The sequence below is a fragment of the Halichoeres trimaculatus genome, unplaced genomic scaffold, assembly GCF_033239565.1.
Source record: "Halichoeres trimaculatus isolate MK-OKI-2021-1 unplaced genomic scaffold, fHalTri1.1 fHalTri1_scaffold_4, whole genome shotgun sequence".
NCBI lineage: Eukaryota > Metazoa > Chordata > Actinopteri > Labriformes > Labridae > Halichoeres > Halichoeres trimaculatus.
In genome coordinates, this window is record NW_027437182.1 from 1,112,564 (window position 1) to 1,136,569 (window position 24,006).

The following is a 24,006-nucleotide window of genomic DNA, read 5'->3' on the forward strand; positions in this document are numbered from 1 at the left end:
TCAGTTTTTCACCTCTGATCAGAGAGGTGTGTTTGTGTGATAACACACACCCAGCCTTCCTCTTTATGAGCTGATTGTTTAACTCTGATTTCCACAGAATAGAAACTTAAACACTCAGGGTGGTTTTCTGTGAAACGTCTGTCACATCAGCGCGAGGTCATTGAGACGAAGCACGGAGATCCAAACTGTCCTGAAGCGAGTCAAAGAGCAGAGAGATGAGGTGAGTGCCTTTACTGCTGATCAAACTGAACTCAGGGTTTAACAATCTGCAGCTGAAGGCTTCAGAGAGAGAAATGCTGCAGATTGAAACACTTGGTTTGACCTTAGCTCTGATCTCTGAACTGACACTGAAATATTTCAGGTATTTATTTCTTTAACGGTGATGACTGTAGTTGATGTTCAAACATGTTTCTGAAGACTTTGTTCATTTATACTCACTCATACTTGGTTGGGCTCCTTCTGCATGAAGCTCTGCCTCAGTGTGGTGAGCACAGTCATGTTAAAGTCATTGGATCAGCTTTTGGTTCTCTTGGCGTTGCCGGAAGGATCCAAATCAGCATCTCCAGAAAGATGTGTCCATCCAAACACACTTTAAAGTGGATCAGATTTTGTTGCTCATGTGTTTTTTTTATTCTCCATCAGTGCTGATCAGAGGCAAACAGCTCTGGAGTCCCTGCAGTGCCACTTCACCTGGGATCTGGACCGCACGCGCTCAGTCCTGCTCCTTCTCAGAGACAAGCTGGAGGACATCGGCTCGGAGGAGGGGCACAGGTGGCTGGGTCACATCTACAACCTGCGGGGGTTCATCCAGCACAAGCTGGGGCTCCATGACGACGCTCAGAGGTTGTTCAACCAGGCTGCAGAGGCTTTTCACAGGATGAGACCTGCAGACCAGGGTCCCTGGTTGGTGGTGAACTACGGGAACCTGGCCTGGCTGCACCACCACCTGGGAGACCAGGAGCAGAGTCAGGCTTACCTCTCACAGGTTGATGCCCTGATGGAAAAATACCCACCTCCATCCCAGGGGGAGCTCCACGCAGAGGTCTGCGCTGAGAAAGCCTGGACCCTGATGTACCTGAGAGGAGACTTAGAGGTCGCTGCTGGTTTGTTTGAGAGAGCTGCTGGGATGCAGCCGGACATGGTGGAGTGGACCACCAGCCACGTCTTGAGTTTAGTGAGAGAACAGGAGCGCAGAGAAACAAGGGTGACCCCAGACCTCTTAGAGAAGATGAGACAGGCCAAGGACCAGGATCCTGAGAACCTGTACCTGGCTGTTCTCTACCTCGAGCAACGAGCCAAGACAGGAGAAAGAGTTGGAGATGAAGCTCGTGAGATCGCCAGAAACGTCCTGGGAATCCCCGGCGGGAGCTACAACTGTATGAGAGCGTTACTCAGGCTTTACAAAAACCACTTGTCCATCGATGGGTTCATCGAATTAGCAGAAGAGGCTCTGAAAAAACATCCAGATCAGCGGTATCTGAAGACCTTTCTTGCATTTGGCTACAAACATAAGATTTTCCTGGTCAGGGATCACCGTCCCAGTCCAGACATGATCAACAGAGCAATCAGCCTCCAAGAGGACGTGGTCTCTCTTTACCCTGACTCTGCACTCATGAAGAAAATAGACCTCGCCAGTCTCTACGCAAAGTCAGGTCCTCACAAGGCCAAAGCTGAGCAGATGTTTGAGGAGCTGCTTCACACTGACCTGGAGCCTGCAGAGAAACAGATCATCTACAACGCCTACGCAAGATACTTAGACTCTGATCGACGTGCGCTCAGCAGGTCGATCCATTTTCACATGAAGGCGGTAGAAATACCAGAGAAAAGCTACTTCAGATGGCGAAGCATCAGATTCCTGGAGAAGATGAAAAACAAAGGCATAATGTGTCGAGAAATAGAGGAGTTTCTGGGAAACCTGCAGGAGCCAGGGGCTGAAAATGAAGACGGTTCAGATCCTGGTCATGAAACCTAAACCCCGCTCTGAGGTGCAGTTCTTTAAGTGTCCACTAGGGAAAATCACTTCTATTATTTACCACCTCATTTTTCACTGTACTCGATCCAAAGCAAGCCTCAGAATCTGTTTGACATTTCTAAATGAACCAGAGGCTGTAAAACACTGGTGAATGTTTGATTATCTGGAGTTTTATTGATGATTGATGAACAGACCTGAGAATCCATTAAAGTGCTTGAACTGAAACTCTTGTCCACACGTGCCTTTATAGTTTGTTATATTCTGCCACCCTATGGTAGGAGCAGGGAACTGCAGCTCTGACTCATATCAGACCTTCATGCACCTGTTCGTCTCACCGGCTGATTAAGAGGAAGTGAGAACAAACAGCAGAAAGATGAGGGGAGTGTCTGTCTCTGACTGAATAAACTGTGCGCCAACTACAGGCCTGGCATGCATACTACATCGATTTCTCAGAATAGGACCAGGTTTCTCTCAGTCTGTAAGATGGATTCATGATGGGGGGTTGGTAAACTTTTTATCCCTTTAGTAAAATGCTTTGGCTCACAGATGAAAGGATATATTTATTCTTTTTAATTTTTATAAAATTGATTTTATACAATTCAGCTACAGAAAAGTTCAAGGGAGCATCTTCTTGGTCAAAAGTGCGTTGTCTACACCAGTGTTTCTCAATCCTGGTCCTGGACTAGGACTAGGACCCCCTGCCCTGCATGTTTTTAGATGTTGCCACACTCCAGCACACCTGATTCAAATGATCAGCTCGTTATCAGGCTCCAGCAGAGCTTGAAAACGAGCTGACCAGGGTTGAGAAACACTGGTCTACACCAACAACACACCACTTAGCCACTTGTCCACTGCTAAGCTCAGTGCCACTGAACAGTGCTGGGCTGCAAAATCAAGTACCGCTCTGGTAGCAGTAACAAAAATGCTGATGCATTGTCCTGCCAGTGTCCACCTGGAGCGCCATGGAGGCCATTCTCCCTGGCACCTCTCCTCCTTGTCCCTTACAGCAGACGCTTGAGGGAAAAAAAGTCTGGAGCTGTGCTAGCTCTACCTTGCCATTCACAGTCAGACATCATTGCCCTCCAACAAGCAGTCTCTGTTCTTTGTGAGCTCCTTGTCTTTTGGCGACTGAAAAGGTGACCTGATGCGGAAGAGCACAAGCAGTTATCTCGGCCTGTTTTGGCACTTTTGCCACAATGGGACCAGTTGGCTGAGAGCAATGGTGTGCTTTACCGCCAGGTCTTCCGCCCTGTTGGTGATGAGTTCCCCAATAGCTCCCACCTGCAGCATAGAAGAAGGAGGTCTTAACTGAGGTCCACCAAAAGCATGGCCACCAAGGTGTCAAAAGAACCCTGGGGCTTCTTTGGTAACATTGTTATTGGCCTGGTTTAACCTTTGAAGTGGTAAGTTGGTGTCAAACCTGTGACAGATGTCAGGTTGCCAAGAATTCCCAACATCCTGCTTGTGGTCTCATGGGGCATGTGCTGGCTTCCAGGCCAAATGAAATACCTGCCACGGACTACACTGTGCTCGAACCCACTCATAAAGGGGTTGAAAATATCTTGGTGATGACTGATGTCTTTGGTAAGTACACGCTGGCTGTCCCTACATGGGACCAACAGGCTAGTGCTAGTGGTGTCCCTGTCTGAATCCATTCGGACCAGGGCCGTAAGTTTGAAAGCGTTTTGATCCAACAACTGTGCACCCTTTATGGCATTCAAAAGTCTTGCACAACCCCTTACCACCCTGACAGAAACGGTCAATGTGAGCGGTTCAATTGGACCCTTCATGACTTGATGCGCATGCTGCTGGTGTCATGGAAGTGAGATTGGTGCTCCTGTTTGCCACGGTTGCTGTGCTCATAAAACGCCACCCCCACCAGCCCAATGGTGAGTCCCCATTCTTCTTGATGTTTGGGCAGGAACCAAGGCTCCCAGTTGACTTCTTGCTGGGAAAAGTCCAGGACCCTGTTCATGCTCCTGTCCATGAATGGATTCAGGAGCATCAGACTTAGCTGCAAGTTGCATTTGAAGGTGCTTGAGAGACGAAAGAGTGCAGCAGAGCGCAGGAAGAACAATCATGATCAGCACATTAAGGACGCCCTGCAAGAGTCAAACATGTACATCGTACACTGCTGAAAGTGGTGGTAGGGGCTGGCTCCCCTTATCATAACACTGTCTGTCATTCACCTCTGCCTGGCCGACCACAATTAGAGGATCAGCTGTTGTGTGATGGAGACCTGTTAGTCAGGGTGCAGGAATCCCCTCTGGAAGCTGGCTGTGCTCAACCACCTCTCCAGAGTTGCCTCCAAGGACTTATCCATCTCCAATACTGGGAGCTTCAGTAGCTCCTGTTGTGGTGATGGTCGACTCTCTACCTGTTCCTCTTGCCAATCCAGTAGTGGTTGGTTCTGGCTTAAACCAAGGCAAGAAGGTCTGCATGGTCTACTGCGGGCCAACTTTCTAATGTCCATCACCTCCAAAGATCAGTTGGAGGTGTGGTGCATGGTGGTGCTAACACTACCGACCCCATCTCAGGTCCAGTGTGATGTCTGCTCACTTTTGGCCTTGGCTCTAGAGTGGTTGGTCCCTGGGTTGTTACTGCTTTACTATGTACAATGCAAATTTAGAGAGAGGGGGGGTTGTTGCAGGATGATGTGACTTATCCGGATTACCATCACACGGCGCATTTAACACACACTCGTCTTGTTTCTCTCTCGGGTGGTCTCCCACGTGGCTTGATTGATATGTATGGCTAATGGCCAGCCTGTGTTTTCGTTCTCTGCTCCTCCAGAATTGATAAAAAACAATTGTTTGTTCGTTACAGAGGCTGTGTGGACTGGGTGTCTCCCTGGGGAGATTAAGAAGCTCTAAAATTAATGTAAGGGAAACACTTTGCCTGTGCTGCTTTGCCTGGCTTTCGCCGCTGCTCTCGCTGGACTTCGGCTCTCTTGCCACACCTTTTTTGACTCAGTGTTGGTGGCTTTCTTCCCTCTGCCCCTCTGTGGCTATAAAGCCCCTGGTGCTCTGCTCAGCTGAAGCTGCTGCCTTGCTGTCTGTTTGCCATCCCTGATCTGACCGTGTTGGGTCTGTCTGCCTGGAACGCGACCAAAGAACTAACTGTTAACCCTTTGATGCACAACATGGGTCAAAAGTGACCCGGCTGAGTTTTTAGTTTTGATATTTTTGCAGTAAATTAATTTTGTCATTCAGCATTCAAGGAATTCCTCAATTAACTTGTTTTTGACGATCCTACACAATTATTTTATTTTTTACTTTTTGAATAAAAAAGGTTTTTGTATCACTACCCTTTTAATGCACAACATGGGTCCAAAATGACCCGTATTCATTTTCTATGTTATTTCTTGTATGGCTGAGTGTTTTTATGATATAACTTTGAAATAAATTAATTTAATCATTTACTCTTCCAATTATGCAGTAAATATCTTGTTTTTGATTAACAATGATCATTATTTGATGATGATTATGATTATTATTTATTTTTAATTGGTTGCTAGGCGCTACCCAAGTAGCTGCTTGTTGCAGCAGCTCTCTCGTCTTTGTCCGTTTCTTGTAATTTTTTTTGTCTCTTTTTCGTAATCTCTGTATTTGGAGTGGATCATCACTTTGTATGGTTCATTGTTGGTCACGGACACCAAACTTTTTGTGGCTTCGGTGATTTTTTTTTACTACTTTTCTCCTGTGTTTGTCTGGAGATCCTACATGTAACCATGGCTGCATTGTTTACATGCAAAATTAGCTGTTAGCAGCCTGTAGCATGTCAATGCTAACTAGTGTAGGGCTTGATGATTTCCCTCGAGCTGAGGAGGAGGAGGTGAGGACGACGTGCTGGTTCTTGGATGTGAGCTGGGAGGTGACGACGTGGACCTGTCCTTCCATCCATCGTTGTTGGGAACGTGGGATCTCGCTCCGGGGGATGGACGAGCTAGCTGTGCTAACCCAGTGGCATCGTGCTGTTCACGGACGTGGCTGACGGAGCTGACATCGGACGCCGGCGACACATTGGAGGAGCTTCGCCTGCTGTGAGCAGACAGGATCCAGGAGACAGAGACTGAACAGACTGCTGGGGAGGCTCAGTCCTGGACCCTGTGGAGGTGGAGACTGGCTGGGCTGGAGAGTGGTGGACGAGTGGTGGATGGGATGTTGTCATCTAACTTCTTATGGACCTTTTTGCACTTTCTATGCTCTTTCTTACTTTTGTTTTCTTAAATGCTGCGGTGACTCCTGAATTTCCCCTCGGGGATAAATAAAGTATTTTCTATTCTATTCTATTCTATTCTATTCTATTCTTATTTTCCCTTACTTTAGGGATGAGCAAGCACAGCTTTTGTATTTCTACCTCAAGTTTACACGCATGGGTCAGAAACGACCCACATGCTTGCTATAGTATTTGGAGTGAAAAGACTTTTCACAGCTCTGCACAGTTCTTTTTGCCTATCTCTAAATATAAGTATTGTTTTTCAATTGTTCTGATGTTACCTCTGAAGACATTTGATGACAGTTGTGACTAGATCCTGACCGATATGGGATTTTTGGGGCCAATGCCGATACCTACACTGGGGGCAAAAAAAGCCGATATACGATATATCGGCTGATATTTATAATAGATTTATTGATAAACAAAGGATATATACTGTATATAATCACAAATCATCATAATACCCAAATGATTCAGACAGTAGCATTAAATTAAATACTAGAAACTAATTATATGTACACTATTAAATTAAAACAAGGAACTAATTATAAAACTGTCAACACGGAGGGGGCGGGCACTCGGGCAGCGTGCAGCTCAACACACAGACACACAGGAGCAGGAGCGACAGACTCTCCACGAAGCAAAATTTCTATAATCGGCTACATTTTGGCCGATGTTGATTAATCAGTGACAGGCATAATTGCCTCGATGAATCTACCCAACCGATTAATCGGTCAGGCTCTAGTTGTGACTGTTCATAATATTTGATTAGGCTTAGATTACTTTGAGAGTGAGTACACTACATGTTGAAAAGTTACAAGTGATTTTTATTTGCTAGCTAGCTGTTGTGTTGCTTGCTAGTGGTGGTGGGGACACTGTAGTTTTTTTTTTCTTTCTGTGGGGGGTTAGCTACTTAGCAAAGTAGTTAAATAGGTAGTTCATAAAGCTACTTAGCCAACAAAAGAAATGTATGTGTATGTGTATTGATGTACATCTGAAAATATTGTTATGCTCTTGATTTTCTTCCAGAATATGGTTGTTCACAGATTTACCACTGAGATGGTTACAGCAATGTTGCAGCAGGAACCAAATGAGGAAGAGGAGGCGGCAATTTTTTCTGATTCAGAATCTGAAATTACAGATGATGATGACCCAGAATATCTGCCACAGGGTCAAGCTGGAGTGGTGTGTCTGGAAATCCAGCTTTCCTGCATGAAAACTCCTCTCATGAAGATTCATCTGATGAATCTTCTGAAGAGGAAACTCAGATCCAGTCCGATTGACTGAGTAAAAATGTGAATAATTTTTGAATGTTTTCTAGTAACAAGTTAGTCTTTGCTTTGTATATGAACAGTGCGGTTTGTAATTTGACATGGTCTTCTAGTTTCGATCATTTTGACTTTAAAAAAATGCATTTGTATGATCCCTTTACCCCGCCTGATGAATAGCTCATATTGCTTTCTTTTGTAGAGGGATGAGTAGAAATATTGTGCTTATGTAATTCTTGCCCCAGACCTCTGCGCAGTAGGTTAAATATGGAAGGACTGTGGAACAGCACAGAGTGTTTTGTGAGCTAGAATCTGTTTGGCTTTATGTAATACTGCAATGCTACGGGACACTATGGTTCGGACATGTTTAACAACAATGTATTTCTATCAAACCAAAATGTATATTTGAGAAATTTACTATCATGTCATGCATTTACATTTGCAGATCACTACCTGAACAAAACATGTTTGTGTCGTCTGCAAACAGCACCAGCCTGAGTACTTCAGATACTTAACATAGGTCATTGATGTATAGTATGAACAGTTTTGGGCCCAGTACTGACCCCTGGGTCCCCTAGCTCCTCACCCAGTCCAACACTGTACCCCGGATGTTCGTTGAATGCTTTTTTAATGTCTAGAAATATTCCAACTGTATTCTGCTTTTGGTCTGTTGAACTGGTGATTTCTTCAGGAGATCCGATTAGTGAAACAGGTCTATAGCTTGTGACGTGGTGTTTGTTCCCAGATGTGTACAGTAAATGTAGAGAAACATCAACCCACAAAGGTTTGATGCCCTCAGCGCCCTCTGCAGGCGCACTGCTGTCAGTACAGTCACCACAGACACAAAGAACAGAGACAGGTGAGAGTACACACATGGTTTTATTGTCCTGTTAGCTAAAAACCCAGATCAAATCAGACTTGAACATTAACATATCGTGACAGTCGTTACATGTCAGAGACAGATATCATGTGGTGTGCCTCAGGGCTCTGAGCTGGGCCCATCCTGTTTTCTTTATATGCACATGTGAGTTCAACAAAGAGCTTTCAGTGAGAACCACAGATCTTTACCATCACACCATCATTACAAAGAGCAGGAGATGTTTATCAAGGCTTTTAAAGACAGAGACGGAAAGTTTAAGATTAAGTTTTATATATTTTCTGTTTGGAAACAAAAGGTTTAAACTGGCTCTTCCAGATTTTCCAGAAACTCTTTTATTTCTGGACACATTGGATGCTGACCTTTGTCTCTAATCTGACTCAGGACTCTGATGCTGTCCCTCCGAAAAAAGCTATCTTGTGGTATCTCTGCTGCCTTCATTTGATATTTTACAGAACGTAAGCGATCACGTCGTTCAAAGTTCAGATGTTTTGCGTAGGCGTTGTACAAAAGCTGTTGATCCACAGGTTCCAGGTCAGTTTGAAGCAGCTCCTCAAATATCTGCTCAGCTTTATCCCGGTGGGGACGTGAATTTGCGTAGAGACTAGCAAGGTTTATTTTCTTCATGAGTGTAGAGTCAGGGTACAGAGAGACCACGTCCTCTTGGAGGCTGATTGCTCTGTCGATCATGTCTGGACCTGGACGAGGATCCATGTGAAGAACAATCCTCCACCTGTAGCAAAGAGCAGCTAACTTCTTCAGAAATCGCTGAGTTGGATGTTGTCTCAGAGCGTCTTCTGCTAATTCGATGGCTTCATCAACAGAACAGTTGTGTTTGTAAACCCTGAGTAACACCCTAAAAGCCTGAAAACTACGGCTCAGAGGCTCCAGGTTGTTTTTAGCAAACTCACGAGCTTCATCTCCAACTCTTTCTCCTGTCTTGGCTCGTTTCTCGAGGTAGAGAACAGCCAGGTACAGGTTCTCAGGATCCTGGTCCATGGCCTGTCTCATCTTCTCTAAGAGGTCTGGGGTCACCCCTGTTTCTCTGCGCTCCTGTTCTCTCACTAAACTCAAGACGTGGCTGGTGGTCCACTCCACCATGTCCGGCTGCATCCCAGCAGCTCTCTCAAACAAACCAGCAGCGACCTTGAAGTCTCCTCTCAGGTACATCAGGGTCCAGGCTTTCTCAGCGCAGACCTCTGCGTGGAGCTCCCCCTGGGATGGAGGTGGGTATTTTTCCATCAGGGCATCAACCTGTGAGAGGTAAGCCTGACTCTGCTCCTGGTCTCCCAGGTGGTGGTGCAGCCAGGCCAGGTTCCCGTAGTTCACCACCAACCAGGGACCCTGGTCTGCAGGTCTCATCCTGTGGAAAGCCTCTGCAGCCTGGTTGAACAACCTCTGAGCGTCGTCATGGAGCCCCAGCTTGTGCTGGATGAACCCCCGCAGGTTGTAGATGTGACCCAGCCACCTGTGCCCCTCCTCTGAGCCGATGTCCTCCAGCTTGTCTCTGAGAAGGAGCAGGACTGAGCGTGTGCGGTCCAGATCCCAGGTGAAGTGGCACTGCAGGGACTCCAGAGCTGTTTGCCTCTGATCAGCACTGATGGAGAATAAAAAAAACAAATGAGCAACAAAATCTGATCAACTTGAAAGTGTGTTTGGATGGACACATCTTTCTGGAGATGCTGATTTGGATCCTTCCGGCAACGCCAAGAGAACCAAAAGCTGATCCAATGACTTTAACATGACTGTGCTCACCACACTGAGGCAGAGCTTCATGCAAAAGGAGCCCAACCAAGTATGAGTGAGTATAAATGAACAAAGTCTTCAGAAGGACAGTGAAAATCCTTATTTATTGTTTTTTTAATGATCTAACATCAACTACAGTCATCACCGTTAAAGAAATAAATACCTGAAATATTTCAGTGTCAGTTCAGAGATCAGAGCTAAGGTCAAACCAAGTGTTTCAATCTGCAGCATTTCTCTCTCTGAAGCCTTCAGCTGCAGATTGTTAAACCCTGAATTCAGTTTGATCAGCAGTAAAGGCACTCACCTCATCTTTCTGCTCTTTGACTCGCTTCAGGACAGTTTGGATCTCCGTGCTTCGTCTCAGTGACCTCGCTCCGATGTGTCAGACGTGTTAAATACTCTGCTCCTGCGAGCAAGTTTGAGCAAGCAAGGTGAGGATCTCACAGACCCGCCCTTCCGCTTCATCAGGTAATTGTCTGACTTTACTTTTCACAGAACCAAAACTTAAACACACGCTGTGTTTTTCTGGGAAACATGTTTTCAAGCTGTTTACCAAAAATCCATAAACTGAGCCCTCCTAAAAAAACATGTTCCTTACAAATGTGGATCCTTTAAAAGATGCATGAACAGGAGAAGGTAAGATTTCTTACCATGAAGCACAGAAATCATCCACCAATCACAGATTTCTTTACTTCCTGAGCTAAGTTCAGACGGCTGTAACAGAATAACTTCTGGCTGTTGCTCTGACTTTTATGTGAGGTGGTCCCAAACTTCAGTTTAAGCTCAAATGTTGTCTCGCTGCTTGTATTTGTGGGATGTGCTTCACTGCTCATTACATTTCGTGTTGGGCCCCGTACCTGAAGCTTTGGGGGTTTATCCGGACGGCCCCCTGTCATGAATCCACTCTTCAGACAACAAGATTTTGAAGGGGCTTCCTGACTGGAGCTTGGCCTCACCTAGAGCTCCGTTTCCACCAAGCAGTTCAGTTCAGTTCAGTTCATCTCGGTACGGCGCCCATTTTGTGGCGTTTCCATTGACTAATCCCAGGACAGGTCCCCAAATCACCGACCCGTACCATCCCACTTTTTGGTTCCCTTCTGTTGGGGTGCCAGACTAAACCAACCTGACCTCAGAGGGTGGAGCTAGAAACACTGCAGTCTGTTGATTGGTGGAAAATATAGTCACTTCCTGTGTTTCTCCTGGTGGCTCACAGACTTCTCTGAAACAAAGCTTGATTGTTCTTTGTAACAAAGAGCCACATGCCAATCACAGAGAGGACGAAATGCTGCATGTCTTCATCGATGCTCTTTGTTTACTGTGTCGCGCTGCTATGGCGTCACGCTGTAAGTACCTATAGCATTGCTAGGCGCCGCCCTGTTGGCTATGGCTGCCTATTGCAGCAGCTCTCTCTTCTTTGCCCGTTACTTGTAATTTTTCATCTCTTTATCGTAATCTTTGTATTTGGAGTGGATCATTACTTTGTATGGATCATTTGTTGGTCATGGACACCAAACTTTTTGTGTCTTCAGTGATATTTTTACTACTTTTTCTCCTGTGTTTGTCTGGAGATCCTACATGTAACCATGGCTGCATTGTTTACATGTGAAATCAGCTGTTAGCAGCCTGTAGCATGTCAATGCTAAGTGGTGCTAGGCCAGATGTTTCCCACAAGGTGAGGAGAAGGAGGTGAGGACGACGTGCTGGTTCTCAGGTGTGAGCTAAGAAGTGACGACATGGACCTGTCCTTCCATCCATCGTTATTGGGAACGTAAGATCTATCTCCAATAAGATGGACGAGCTAGCTGTGCTAACCCAACAACAGAGGGAATACCAGAGGGCAGAGTAGCATCATGCTAGGATACAGGATCCAGGAGACAGAGACTGAACAGACTGCTGAAGAAGCTCAGTCCTGGACCCTGTGGAGGTGGAGGCTGGCTGACTGGACAATGATGGACAAGCTGTCAGCATCTATTTTCTTATGGAGCTTTTTGCACTTTCTATACACTTTCTTACTTTGGTTTTCTTGATTTCTGCTGTGACTTCAATTTCATTTCACTTGTTACAATGACAATAAAGTTCTATTCTATTCTATTCTATTCTATTCTATTCTATTCCATTCTATTCTAGGCAGCTATCAACATCCGGCTTGCACACCACCTACCACAAATGGTGGTAAGCAGTCAATCATTTTCTGCACTTATTTTAACACTTTCACTTTTCCAGTTAACTTTTTAATCTAAGTAAGCTGTTCTCCTGAGCAATGTCTGGATCAACCGGTTTACCAAGATTTTTCAGAGAGAAATAAATGAAGCGCTGCCTTTATCCATAAATTGAATGGCCCCCACAGTGAACTGTTTTAAGTCTCGTCTTAAGGCCCACTTTTATTCTCTGGCTTTTAACACCCCGTGAGTTGTGTGGTCCTCTGTGTATTTTAATTTATTTTATCTTATTTATCATTTTAATTCATGTTTTTATTTACTTTTTTTGTAATGTTTTATTAATTTTATGGTTTTTGCTTTTGCACAGCACTCTGGAGACGTTGGTCTGTTTTTAAAATGTGTTATATGAATAAAGTGGATTTGGATAAATCAGAGCGACCATTTTGACTGCTCTTTCTTTGAACACATCCCTTTCAAGTAATGATTTCATAACACAGAACTAGCGGTAAGACATGCTCAATTTACTCATCCAGTTTCCATGTATGAGTGTAATTACTGCCAAAAAAAGTGACTTATCTGGGTAGTGCTATCAGACAGCTGCTATTTTGAATACAACTTTAAATGACGGATTGTAAAATTTGAGATTTGTAGTGCCAAAATATGTTATTTCTAAATGTTATTCCCCAGTTTTCAAAATGGAATAAGAGTCAGTGTAACATACAGACACCAAGAACAGAGACAGGTGAGAGTACACACATGGTTTTATTGTCCTGTTAGCTAAAAACCCAGATCACACACCGTGTTTGACACAGTCACATCTGAACTCAATGATCAGCTCATACATCATATGAACAAACAACCAATCAGGAAGGATCACAGCGTCCAATCAGAATCCATCATTCACCCCTTCATCAGCAGTAAAGACAAAAACCAACACAACAGGAACCAAACCAGCACACCTGAGTTCAACAAAGAGCTTTCAGCAAGAATCACAGATCTTTACCATCACACCATCATTACAAAGAGCAGGAGATGTTTATCAAGGCTTTTAAAGACAGAGATGGAAAGTTTAAGATTATGTTTTATATATTTTCTGTTTGGAGTAAAAAGGGTCAACCTGGCCTGTGCAGCTTTGTCAGAAACTCTTTTATTTCTGGACACCTTGGATCCTGACCTCTGTCTCTAATCCGACTCAGGACTCTGATGCTGTCCCTCTGAAACTTACTTTCCTCTGGTATTTCTGCTGCCATCATGTGGTAGTCGATGGAACCTGAGAGATCACCTCGATCAAAGTATAAATATTTTGCGTAGGCGTTGTACAGGATCTGTTTTTGTGCAGGTTCCAGGTCAGTTTGAAGCAGCTCCTCAAATATCTGCTCAGCTTCAGCCTGGTGGAGATCTGACTTTGCGCAGAGATTGGCAAGGTTTATTTTCTTCTTGAATGCAGAGTCAGGGTACAGAGAGACCACGTCCTTTTGGAGGCTGATTGCTCTGTTCATTGTTTCTTGACTTGGACAATCTTTCCCTTGACCAATGATCTTCCATTTGTAGCAAAGAGCAGCAAACTTCTTCAGAAATCGTTGATCTGGGTGTTTGCTCAGAGCCTCTTCTGCTAATTCGATGGCTTCATCAACAGAACAGTGTTTTTTGTAAACCCAGAGTAACACCCTAAAAGCCTGATAACTACGGCTCAGAGGCTCCAGGTTCTTTCTGGCAAACTCTCGAGCTTCATCTCCAACTCTTTCTCCGGTGTTTCCTCGTTTCTCGAGGTAGAGAACAGCAAGGTACAGGTTTTCAGGATCCTGGTCCATGGCCTGTCTGATTTTCCTCAGATGGAACCTTTGGGACCCGATAGCGTGGCTGGTGGTCCACTCCACCATGTCCGGCTGCATCTCAGCAGCTTTCTCAAACAAACCAGCAGCTTTCTTTGAGTCGCCCCCTGAGAGCACCAGGGTCCAGGCTTTCTCAGCGCAGACCTCTGCGTGGAGCTCCCCCTGGGATGGAGGTGGGTATTTTTCCATCAGGGCATCAACCTGTGAGAGGTAAGCCTGACTCTGCTCCTGGTCTCCCAGGTGGTGGTGCAGCCAGGCCAGGTTCCCGTAGTTCACCACCAACCAGGGACCCTGGTCTGCATGTCTCATCCTGTGGAAAGCCTCTGCAGCCTGGTTGAACAACCTCTGAGCGTCGTCATGGAGCCCAAGCTTGTGCTGAATGAACCCCCGCAGGTTGTAGATGTGACCCAGCCACCTGTGCCCCTCCTCCGAGCCGATGTCCTCCAGCTTGTCTCTGAGAAGGAGCAGGACTGAGCGTGTGCGGTCCAGATCCCAGGTGAAGTGGCACTGCAGGGACTCCAGAGCTGTTTGCCTCTGATCAGCACTGATGGAGAATAAAAAAACACATGAGCAACAAAATCTGATCAACTTTAAAGTGAGTTTGGATGGACACATCTTTCTGGAGATGCTGATTTGGATCCTTCCAGCAACGCCAAGAGAACCAAAAGCTGATCCAATGACTTTAACATGACTGTGCTCACCACACTGAGGCAGAGCTTCATGCAAAAGGAGCCCAACCAAGTATGAGTGAGTATAAATGAACAAAGTCTTCAGAAGGACAGTGAAAATCCTTATTTATTGGTCTTTTTAATGTTGGAACATCAACTACAGTCATCACAGTGTTATCAGCAGTAAAGGCACTCACCTCATCTTTCTGCTCTTTGACTCGCTTCAGGACAGTTTGGATCTCCGTGCTTCGTCTCAGTGACCTCGCGCTGATGTGACAGACGTGTTTGTGTGCACCACATTTTATATGTTCGCAAGTTTCTGAGGGGTGACACCTGGATCTCACCGACCCGCCCTTCCTCCTCATCAGCTGATCGTCTGACTTTACTTTCCACAGAAAAGAAACTTAAACACATGCTGTGTTTTTCTGGGAAACATGTTTTCAATCCAATCGGACTGAGAGAAACCTGATCCTGTTTCTGAGAAACCGATCTGTTTCCAGGAAGGTGAAAGTAGCTCAGGGGATGATTATTAAATAAGTCATCAGCAGGGATCAGATCTGAGACATGGGGAGTGTCTGGAATTTAATCTCTGGACCTGTTCCTCCGGTAGAGCTGGAGTCAGACATCATTAAACAAAAGTGAAACTGCACAGGTACACACCTGATCAGAGTTTTAAGACCATTTAAAAACTTTCAAGAGTTTAAATTTGGTCCTGTTGGATCTTAAAAAGTTCATCAGAGTTTCAAAAGGCAGAAAGAAGAAATAAGGGAGAGATTAAGAAAAAAGTTGAGAAAGCAATTTTTTGCCAACAACAGTCTGATCATCAGCTGATCGAAGGTTTCAGAGCTCATCCTGAAAAAGATAAAATCTGCTCTCAACATGGATTCCTGTCACTTCCTGTCAGATACTCACTCTGTCATCACCTCTGATGGCGGACGCTAAAAAACTTCCTCTCTGTGAACGTGGTCGGATTGTTGAGCTGCATCAGTGAGGCCTCTGACATCACGCCATCTCTGCTGAGGCTGGACGCCGTCAGACGACCTTTTTAACTTTCCTCACAGATCCTGAGGGTTAGGGAGCAAAAAGTCCAGAGGTAGACCCAAAGCCATCTCACCAGAGCTGAACCAGAGGATCTGATGGGTTGTTACTGGCGCCACCTGCAGCCCAACAACCATCAGATGCCATCTGGGAGAGAAGAAAGGCCCCGCCTCCTTCAACGCCACAAACTCGCCGTTTAGACTTTTTCAGAGAGCAGCAAACATGGATGAAAGGTGGAGAAACACAGCACAGGCACAGAGGAGGGGGCGCCACTGTGATCCTTCAATGGACCAATGGAGCTTCAGGTGGGTCAGGGATGTCAAATGATGGCTGGCTCTGTGGAGGTGCTGCAGGAGGCCTCCTTCATGACTGAGGGCCCTGGTCTGTGTGGGACTGGCTGGGTTTTGGACTTCTCCCAGAGGAACCAGCTCACTCTTTGGACCATCCTGATGTTCCCCTGATCTAAATCACTCTGAGATCACTTGGGGACAGATGGAGAGGGACGTTTACAGAAACAGGGGAGGATCCTCTATGAAGACGTCTTCACCACCTGGAGCAACGTCCCCACAGCCTCCTGGAAACTCTCACACCAAACAGGAAGTGATCAACAAGACCGAAGAAGTGTTGTGCAAGAAGCATGCGAAACATTTTCTTACGTACTTTTTGTAAGTTGACGCAATTTAGGTCATACTTTCTGATAATTCAGATTTCACTTTTTGTGAAAAGAGCTCAACATCAGCGAACCATCCTGGAAGGAAGTCCAAGAGGTGGTGAAGAAAGCCAGAACAGGATCTGCCCACGGTCCAAGCTGTATACCCTACAAGGTATATAAGCACTGCCCAATGCTCCTCAGGAGGCTGTGGAAGGTGTTCCAGAGGATCTGGCCGAAGGGCGTCATTCCATCATACTGGAAAAAGGCAGAAGGCTGTTTTGTGCCAAAAGAAGGGAACTCCTCAACCATAAACCAGTTTAGAACAATCTCACTATTAAGTGTCGAGGGAAAAATCTTCTTTTCTATACTGGCCAAGAGGATGACCTCATATATGACAGAGAATGGATACATTGACACTGCTATCCAAAAAGGTGGGATGTACATGTATTAAGACATTTTTTAGTTTTAAACAATTTTTTAAGCACAATTGTCTTGTGTCACAGCAATTCAATTCAATTCCTCAAAAAATGTGGCTCATATCAAGTAAAACAAGACAATCTTTAGCTTAAACGATCAATCATCAATCACATTTTAATTTATAGAGGACTTCTCAGGAAAAAAAAAAAGTAGCACAAAGTGCTTTACATGTCTAAAAACAGCCCTTACCCATTCCCACCCCACCAAGACCCCCACACATACAAACTTTCACAGACACCCACCAAGCTGTGGCTGAGCACAGAGGAGCCAGGTCAGGAAACGCACTCACAGGGGACCGTCTGCACCAGGTGCTACTCATGGCCCAAGGCCAGGACACCTCCACCCAGCACCCCCCCTCCCACTGCAGGCTAGCATGAGGCCTACAGCAGCAAAACACTACCATAGGCCCCCTCCCACGTGCCCAAGTTGATGTTTACCACTAGACAGACACATCCCAGCCAGAGCAAGTCACAGGCCCCAGTGCAGAGGGCCCCCTGCTGAGCAAACACTGGAGACATGGAATAAAAACATAGTGCAAAACTATAAAACTGTAAGAGATATAAAGTAAGACATAAAACTATATAGCTTGAGAAAATAAATAGATAGTAAAACTAAAAATATGCTAAAATATGATAAGAATGATGTAATAGATATAATAATAAAATCCAAATGAAATAGATGGGACTTGAGTCTGCTTTAAAAAATATGAACATTCTCTGCGGCCCTCAGGTCCTCTGGCAGGCTGTTCCACAGACGGGGGCCATAATGCTGGAAAGATGCCTCACCAAAAGAGTTTTAGCTTTGGGTATTACCAAAAGGCCAGTGCCAGGATCTCCTCCCCGACCCGGAGAGGGCACTCCACCCTTTTCTGGCTGAGGACCATGGACTTGGATTTGGAGGTGCTGGTTCTCATCCCAGCCGCTTCACACTGGGCTGTGAACTGATCCAGAGAGAGTTGAAGGTCACGGCTTGATGGAGCCAACAGGACCACATCATCTGCAAAAAGCAGTGATCCAATCCTGAGGTCACCAAACTGGACCCCTTCGACACCCTGGCTGCGCCTAGAAATTCTGTCCATAAAAGCTATGAACAGAATCGCTGACAAAAGGCAGCCCTGGCGGAGTCCAACCCTCAATGGAAACGAGTCCGACTTACTGCCAGCAATGCGGACCAAGCTCTGACACCGGTCGTACAGGGAATGGACGGCTTGTAACAAGCAGTCCGACACCCCATACTCCCGGAGAACCCCCCACAGGACTCCCCAAGGGACACGATCGAATGCCTTCTCCAAGTCCACAAAACACATGTGGACAGGTTGGGCAAACTCCCATGCACCCTAAAGGACCCTGCTAAGGGTTTAGAGCTGGTCCACAGTTCCACGGCCAGGACGAAACCCATATTGCTCCTCCTGAATCTGAGGTTCGACGATCTTACGGACTCTCCTCTCCTGTACCCCGAATAGACCTTACCAGGGAGGCTGAGGAGTGTGATCCCCCTGTAGTTGGAACACACCCTCAGATCCCCCTTCTCAAAAAGTGGGACCACCACCCAGGTCTGCCAATCCAGAGGCACTGCCCCCGATGTCCACGCGATGTTGCAAAGTCGTGTCAGCCACGACAGACCCACAACATCCAGGGCCTTAAGGAACTCTGGGCGGATCTCATCCACGCCCAGGGCCCTGCCACCGAGGAGCTTTTTAACCACCTCGGCGACTTCAACCCCAGAGATGGAAGAGCCCACCCCATCATTTCCAGACCCTGCTTCCTCCAAGGAAGGCATGCTGGTGGGATTGAGGAGGTCTTCGAAGTATTCTTTCCACCGATCCACAACATCCTGAGTCGAGGTCAGCAGCGCACCGTCCCCAATGAGCACAGTGTTTAAAATGCACTGCTTCCCCGTCCTGAGATGCCGGATGGTGGTCCAGAACCTCTTCGAAGCCGTCCGGGGGTCGTTCTCCATGGCCTCACCGAACTCCTCCCATGTCCGGGTTTTTGCCTCAGCAACTGCTGAAGCTGCATTCCACTTGGCCTGTCGATACCTGTCTGCTGCCTCAGGAGTCCCACAAGCCAAAAAGGCGCGATAGGACTCCTTCTTCAGCTGGACGGCATCCCTCACAACTTGTGTCCACCAGCGTGTTCGGGTGTTGCCTCATCGACAGGCACCAACCACGTTACGGCCACAGCTTCGATTGGCTGCGTCAACAATGGAGGCACAGAACAAAGCCCATTCGGACTCAATGTCCCCTACCTTCCTCAGGACACAGTTGAAGCTCTCCCGGAGGTGGGAGTTAAAGCTCTCTCTGACGGGAGATTCTGCCAGACGTTCCCAGCAGACCCTCACAATACATTTGGGTCTACCAGGTCTGACCAGCATCTTCCCCCACCATCGGAGCCAACTCACCACCAGGTGGTGATCGGTTGACAGCTCCGCCCCCCTCTATGCCAAAGTGCCCGAAACATGCGGCCGCAACTCCGATGACACGACTACAAAGTCGATCATCGAACTACGACCTAGGGTGTCCTGGTGCCAGGTGCACATATGGACACCCTTATGCTTGAACATGGTGTTTGTTATGGACAACCTGTGACGAGCACAGAAATCCAACAACAAAACCCCACTCGGGTTCAAATTTGGGGGGCCGTTCCTTCCCATCACACCCCTCCAGGTCTCACTGTCATTGCCGACGTGAGCGTTGAAGTCCCCCAGTAGGACCAGGGAATCCCCAGACGGAGCACTCTCTAGCACTCCCTCCAAGGACTCCAAAAAGGGTGGATACTCTGAACTGCTATTTGGACCATAGCCACAAACAGCAGTCAGGATCCCTCCCCCCACCCGAAGTCGAAGAGAGGCTACCCTCTCGTCCACCGGGGTGAACTCCAATGTACAGGCACCGAGCCGGGGGGCAACAAGTATCACCACCCTTGCCTGCCGCCTCTCACCATCGGCGACTCCAGAGTGGAAGAGAGTCCAACCCCTCTTGAGAAGGCTGGTTCCGGAGCCCTTGCTGTGTGTCGAGGTAAGGCCGACTATGTCTAGCCCAAACTTCTCAACCTCAGGTTGAGAACCACCAGCTCAGGCTCCTTCCCTGCCAGAGAGGTGACATTCCACATCCTTGGGCTAGCTTTTGCAGCCGAGGATCAGTCGGCCAAGGTCCCTGCCTTTGGCTGCCGCCTAACTCACACTGCACCCGACCCCTCTGGCCCCTCCTGCAGGTGGTGAGCCCACGAGAAGGGGGTCCCACGTTGCCTCTTCGGGCTGTGCCCGGCCAGGCCCCATGGGAACAGGCCCGGCCACCAGGCACTCGCCATCGAGCCCCACCCCCAGGCCTGGCCCCAGGAGGGGTTTGGTGACCCAAGTCCGGGCAAGGGAAATGTTAAACAATTTTTCTTCATCATCATAGGGGTCTGTGTGAGCTACACTCTGGTCCCCCCCTAGGACCTGTTTGCCATGGGAGACCCTCCCAGGGCATAAAGCCCCCGACAACTTAGCTCCTAGGATCATTGGGACACGCAAACCCCTCCACCATGGTAAGGTGGTAGCTCACTCATGGAGGGGTATATATATATGTATATATATATATATATATATATATATATATATATATATATATATATATATATATATATATATATATATATATATATATATATATGAAGCTCCATTGGTCCATTGAAGGATCACGATGGCGCCCCCTCCTCTGTGCCTGTGCTGTGTTTCTCCACCTTTCATCCATGTTTGCTGCTCTCTGAAAAAGTCCAAACAGTGAGTTTGTGGCGTTGAAGGAGGCGGGGCCTTTAAAGACGTGTCTATTTCCTAAAGCTCTTTTCTCTCAGACGGCGTCTAATGGTTGTTGGGCCGCAGGTGGCGCCAGTAACAGCCCATCAGATCCTCTGGTTCAGCTCTGGTGAGATGGCTTTGGGTCTACCTCTGGACTTTTTGCTCCCTAACCCTCAGGATCTGTGAGGAAAGTTAAAAAGGTCGTCTGACTGCGTCCAGCCTCAGCAGAGATGGCGTGATGTCTGAGGCCTCGCTGATGCAGCTCAACAATCCGACCACGTTCACAGAGAGGAAGTTTTTTAGCGTCCGCCATCAGGAGGTGATGACAGAGTGAGTATCTGACATGAAGTGACAGAAATCCATGTTGAGAGCAGATTTTATCTTTTTCAGGATGAGCTCTGAAACCTTCGATCAGCTGATGATCAGACTGTTGTTGGCAAAAAATTGCTTTCTCAACTTTTTTGTTAATCTCTCCCTTATTTCTTCTTTCTGCCTTTTGAAACTCTGATGAACTTTTTAAGATCCAACAGGACCAAATTTAAACTCTTGAAAGTTTTTAAATGGCCTTAAAACTCTGATCAGGTGTGTACCTGTGCAGTTTCACTTTTGTTTAATGATGTCTGACTCCAGCTCTACCGGAGGAACAGGTCCAGAGATGAAATTCCAGACACTCCCCATGTCTCAGATCTGATCCCTGCTGATGACTCATTTAATAATCATCCCCTGAGCTACTTTCACCTTCCTGGAAACAGATCGGTTTCTCAGAAACAGGATCAGGTTTCTCTCAGTCCGATTGGATTGAAAACATGTTTCCCAGAAAAACACAGCATGTGTTTAAGTTTCTTTTCTGTGGAAAGTAAAGTCTGACGATCAGCTGATGAGGAGGAAGGGCGGGTCGGTGAGATCCAGGTGTCACACCTCAGAAACTTGCGAACATATAAAATGTGGTGCACACAAACACGTCTGTGACATCGGAGCGAGGTCACTGAGACGAAGCACGGAGATCCAAACTGTCCTGAAGCGAGTCAAAGAGCAGAGAGATGAGGTGAGTGCCTTTACTGCTGATAACACTGTGATGACTGTAGTTGATGTTCCAACATTAAAAAGACCAATAAATAAGGATTTTCACTGTCCTTCTGAAGACTTTGTTCATTTATACTCACTCATACTTGGTTGGGCTCCTTTTGCATGAAGCTCTGCCTCAGTGTGGTGAGCACAGTCATGTTAAAGTCATTGGATCAGCTTTTGGTTCTCTTGGCGTTGCTGGAAGGATCCAAATCAGCATCTCCAGAAAGATGTGTCCATCCAAACACACTTTAAAGTGGATCAGATTTTGTTGCTCATGTGTTTTTTTTATTCTCCATCAGTGCTGATCAGAGGCAAACAGCTCTGGAGTCCCTGCAGTGCCACTTCACCTGGGATCTGGACTGCACACGCTCAGTCCTGCTCCTTCTCAGAGACAAGCTGGAGGACATCGGCTCGGAGGAGGGGCACAGGTGGCTGGGTCACATCTACAACCTGCGGGGGTTCATCCAGCACAAGCTGGGGCTCCATGACGACGCTCAGAGGTTGTTCAACCAGGCTGCAGAGGCTTTCCACAGGATGAGACATGCAGACCAGGGTCCCTGGTTGGTGGTGAACTACGGGAACCTGGCCTGGCTGCACCACCACCTGGGAGACCAGGAGCAGAGTCAGGCTTACCTCTCACAGGTTGATGCCCTGAAGGAAGAATACCCACCTCCATCCCAGGGGGAGCTCCACGCAGAGGTCTGCGCTGAGAAAGCCTGGACCCTGGTGCTCTCAGGGGGCGACTCAAAGATGGCTGCTGGTTTGTTTGGAAGAGCTGCTGGGATGCAGCCAGACATGGTGGAGTGGGCCACCAGCCACGCTATCGGGTTGATGAAGACCCAAAGGTTCCATCTGAGGAAAATCAGACAGGCCATGGACCGGGATCCTGAGAACCTGTACCTTGCTGTTCTGTACCTTGAGAAACGAGCTAAGACCAAAGACAGAGTTGGATATGAAGCTCGAGAGTTTGCTAGAAACAACCTGGCGCCTTTGAGCCGTAGTTATCCGGCTTTTAGGGTGTTACTCAGGGTTTACAAAAACCACTGTTCTGTTGATGAAGCCATCAAACTAGCAGAAGAGGCTCTGAGACAACACCCAGATCAACGATTTCTGAAGAAGTTTGCTGCTCTTTGCTACAAATGGAAGATCATTGATCAAGAGATAGATTGTCCAAGTCAAGAAACAATGAACAGAGCAATCAGCCTCCAAAAGGACGTGGTCTCTCTGTACCCTCACACTGCACTCATGAAGAAAATAGACCTCGCCAGTCTCTGCGCAAAGTCAGATCTCCACCAGGCTGAAGCTGAGCAGATATTTGAGGAGCTGCTTCAAACTGACCTGGAACCTGCAGAAAAACAGATCCTTTACAACGCCTACGCAAAATATTTATACTTTGAACAAGATGATAGCTCGGGTTCCATCGACTACCACATGATGGCAGCAGAAATACCAGTAAAAAGTTACATCAGAAGGGGCAGCATCGGAGTCCTGAGTAAGATTAGAGACAGAGGTCAGGATCCAAGGTGTCAAGAAATAAAAGAGTTTCTGGAAAATCTGGAAGAGCCAGTTTAAACCTTTTGTTTCCAAACAGAAAATATATAAAACCTTATCTTAAACTTTCCATCTCTGTCTTTAAAAGCCTTGATAAACATCTCCTGCTCTTTGTAATGATGGTGTGATGGTAAAGATCTGTGATTCTTGCTGAAAGCTCTTTGTTGAACTCAGGTGTGCTGGTTTGGTTCCTGTTGTGTTGGTTTTTGTCTTTACTGCTGATGAAGGGGTGAATGATGGATTCTGATTGGACGCTGTGATCCTTCCTGATTGGTTGTTTGTTCATTTGATGTATGAGCTGATCATTGAGTTCAGATGTGACTGTGTCAAACACGGTGTGTGATCTGGGTTTTTAGCTAACAGGACAATAAAACCATGTGTGTACTCTCACCTGTCTCTGTTCTTGGTGTCTGTGGTGACTGTACTGACAGCAGTGTGCCTGCAGAGGGCGCTGATGCCATGTGGGTTGCCTCAGAGCTCTGTGCTGGGGCCAATCCTGTTGTCTTCATATCCTCTGCCTTTGGCCTTGGAACAGACAGTTTTAGACAATCTGCAACAAACTGTTACACTGAAGACATTCACTGAATGAATGAATCAACAAACCCCCAATGGAGAGAAAATTACATGTATTAAGACATTTTTTAGTTTTAAACAATTTTTTAAGCACAATTGTCTTGTGTCACAGCAATTCAATTCAATTCCT

The 24,006-nt window shown here is 46.7% G+C and overlaps 4 protein-coding genes across 4 annotated transcripts; 2 read left to right on the forward strand and 2 right to left on the reverse strand.

Moving 5' to 3' along the window:
* Positions 1 to 51: 51 nt before the first annotated feature.
* On the forward strand, positions 52 to 1,972 carry LOC141788762 (antiviral innate immune response effector IFIT1-like). The gene is made up of 2 exons (XM_074667820.1): positions 52 to 220; positions 643 to 1,972. The coding sequence occupies exons 1-2, from the start codon at positions 216 to 218 to the stop codon at positions 1,970 to 1,972; spliced, it is 1,335 nt and encodes a 444-aa protein (XP_074523921.1). The 5' UTR covers positions 52 to 215.
* A 6,663-nt stretch (positions 1,973 to 8,635) lies between these two features.
* On the reverse strand, positions 8,636 to 10,443 carry LOC141789348 (antiviral innate immune response effector IFIT1-like). Its single transcript, XM_074668726.1, has 2 exons — positions 10,386 to 10,443; positions 8,636 to 9,932 (listed from the first exon to the last, which is right to left on the reverse strand). The coding sequence occupies exons 1-2, from the start codon at positions 10,388 to 10,390 to the stop codon at positions 8,636 to 8,638; spliced, it is 1,302 nt and encodes a 433-aa protein (XP_074524827.1). The 5' UTR covers positions 10,391 to 10,443.
* A 2,779-nt stretch (positions 10,444 to 13,222) lies between these two features.
* On the reverse strand, positions 13,223 to 14,995 carry LOC141789345 (antiviral innate immune response effector IFIT1-like). The gene is made up of 2 exons (XM_074668723.1): positions 14,938 to 14,995; positions 13,223 to 14,616 (listed from the first exon to the last, which is right to left on the reverse strand). The coding sequence occupies exons 1-2, from the start codon at positions 14,940 to 14,942 to the stop codon at positions 13,353 to 13,355; spliced, it is 1,269 nt and encodes a 422-aa protein (XP_074524824.1). The 5' UTR covers positions 14,943 to 14,995; the 3' UTR covers positions 13,223 to 13,352.
* Positions 14,996 to 20,589: 5,594 nt separating this feature from the next.
* On the forward strand, positions 20,590 to 23,324 carry LOC141788763 (antiviral innate immune response effector IFIT1-like). Its single transcript, XM_074667821.1, has 4 exons — positions 20,590 to 20,640; positions 20,741 to 20,811; positions 20,904 to 21,014; positions 22,007 to 23,324. Exons 1-4 carry the CDS (start codon positions 20,590 to 20,592, stop codon positions 23,322 to 23,324), a joined length of 1,551 nt encoding a protein of 516 aa, XP_074523922.1.
* The last annotated feature ends 682 nt before the right edge of the window (positions 23,325 to 24,006 follow it).

Excerpts from the sequence above, each read along its gene's own strand:
- LOC141788763 (XM_074667821.1), top strand. The coding sequence starts at position 20,590 with ATGGCGCCCCCTCCTCTGTGCCTGTGCTGTGTTTCTCCACCTTTCATC. Across the intron at positions 20,812-20,903 it reads GATCCTCTGGTTCAGCTCTG|CCTCAGCAGAGATGGCGTGA; the intron begins GTGAGATGGCTT and ends GACTGCGTCCAG. Across the intron at positions 21,015-22,006 it reads CATCAGGAGGTGATGACAGA|TGGATCAGATTTTGTTGCTC; the intron begins GTGAGTATCTGA and ends CACACTTTAAAG.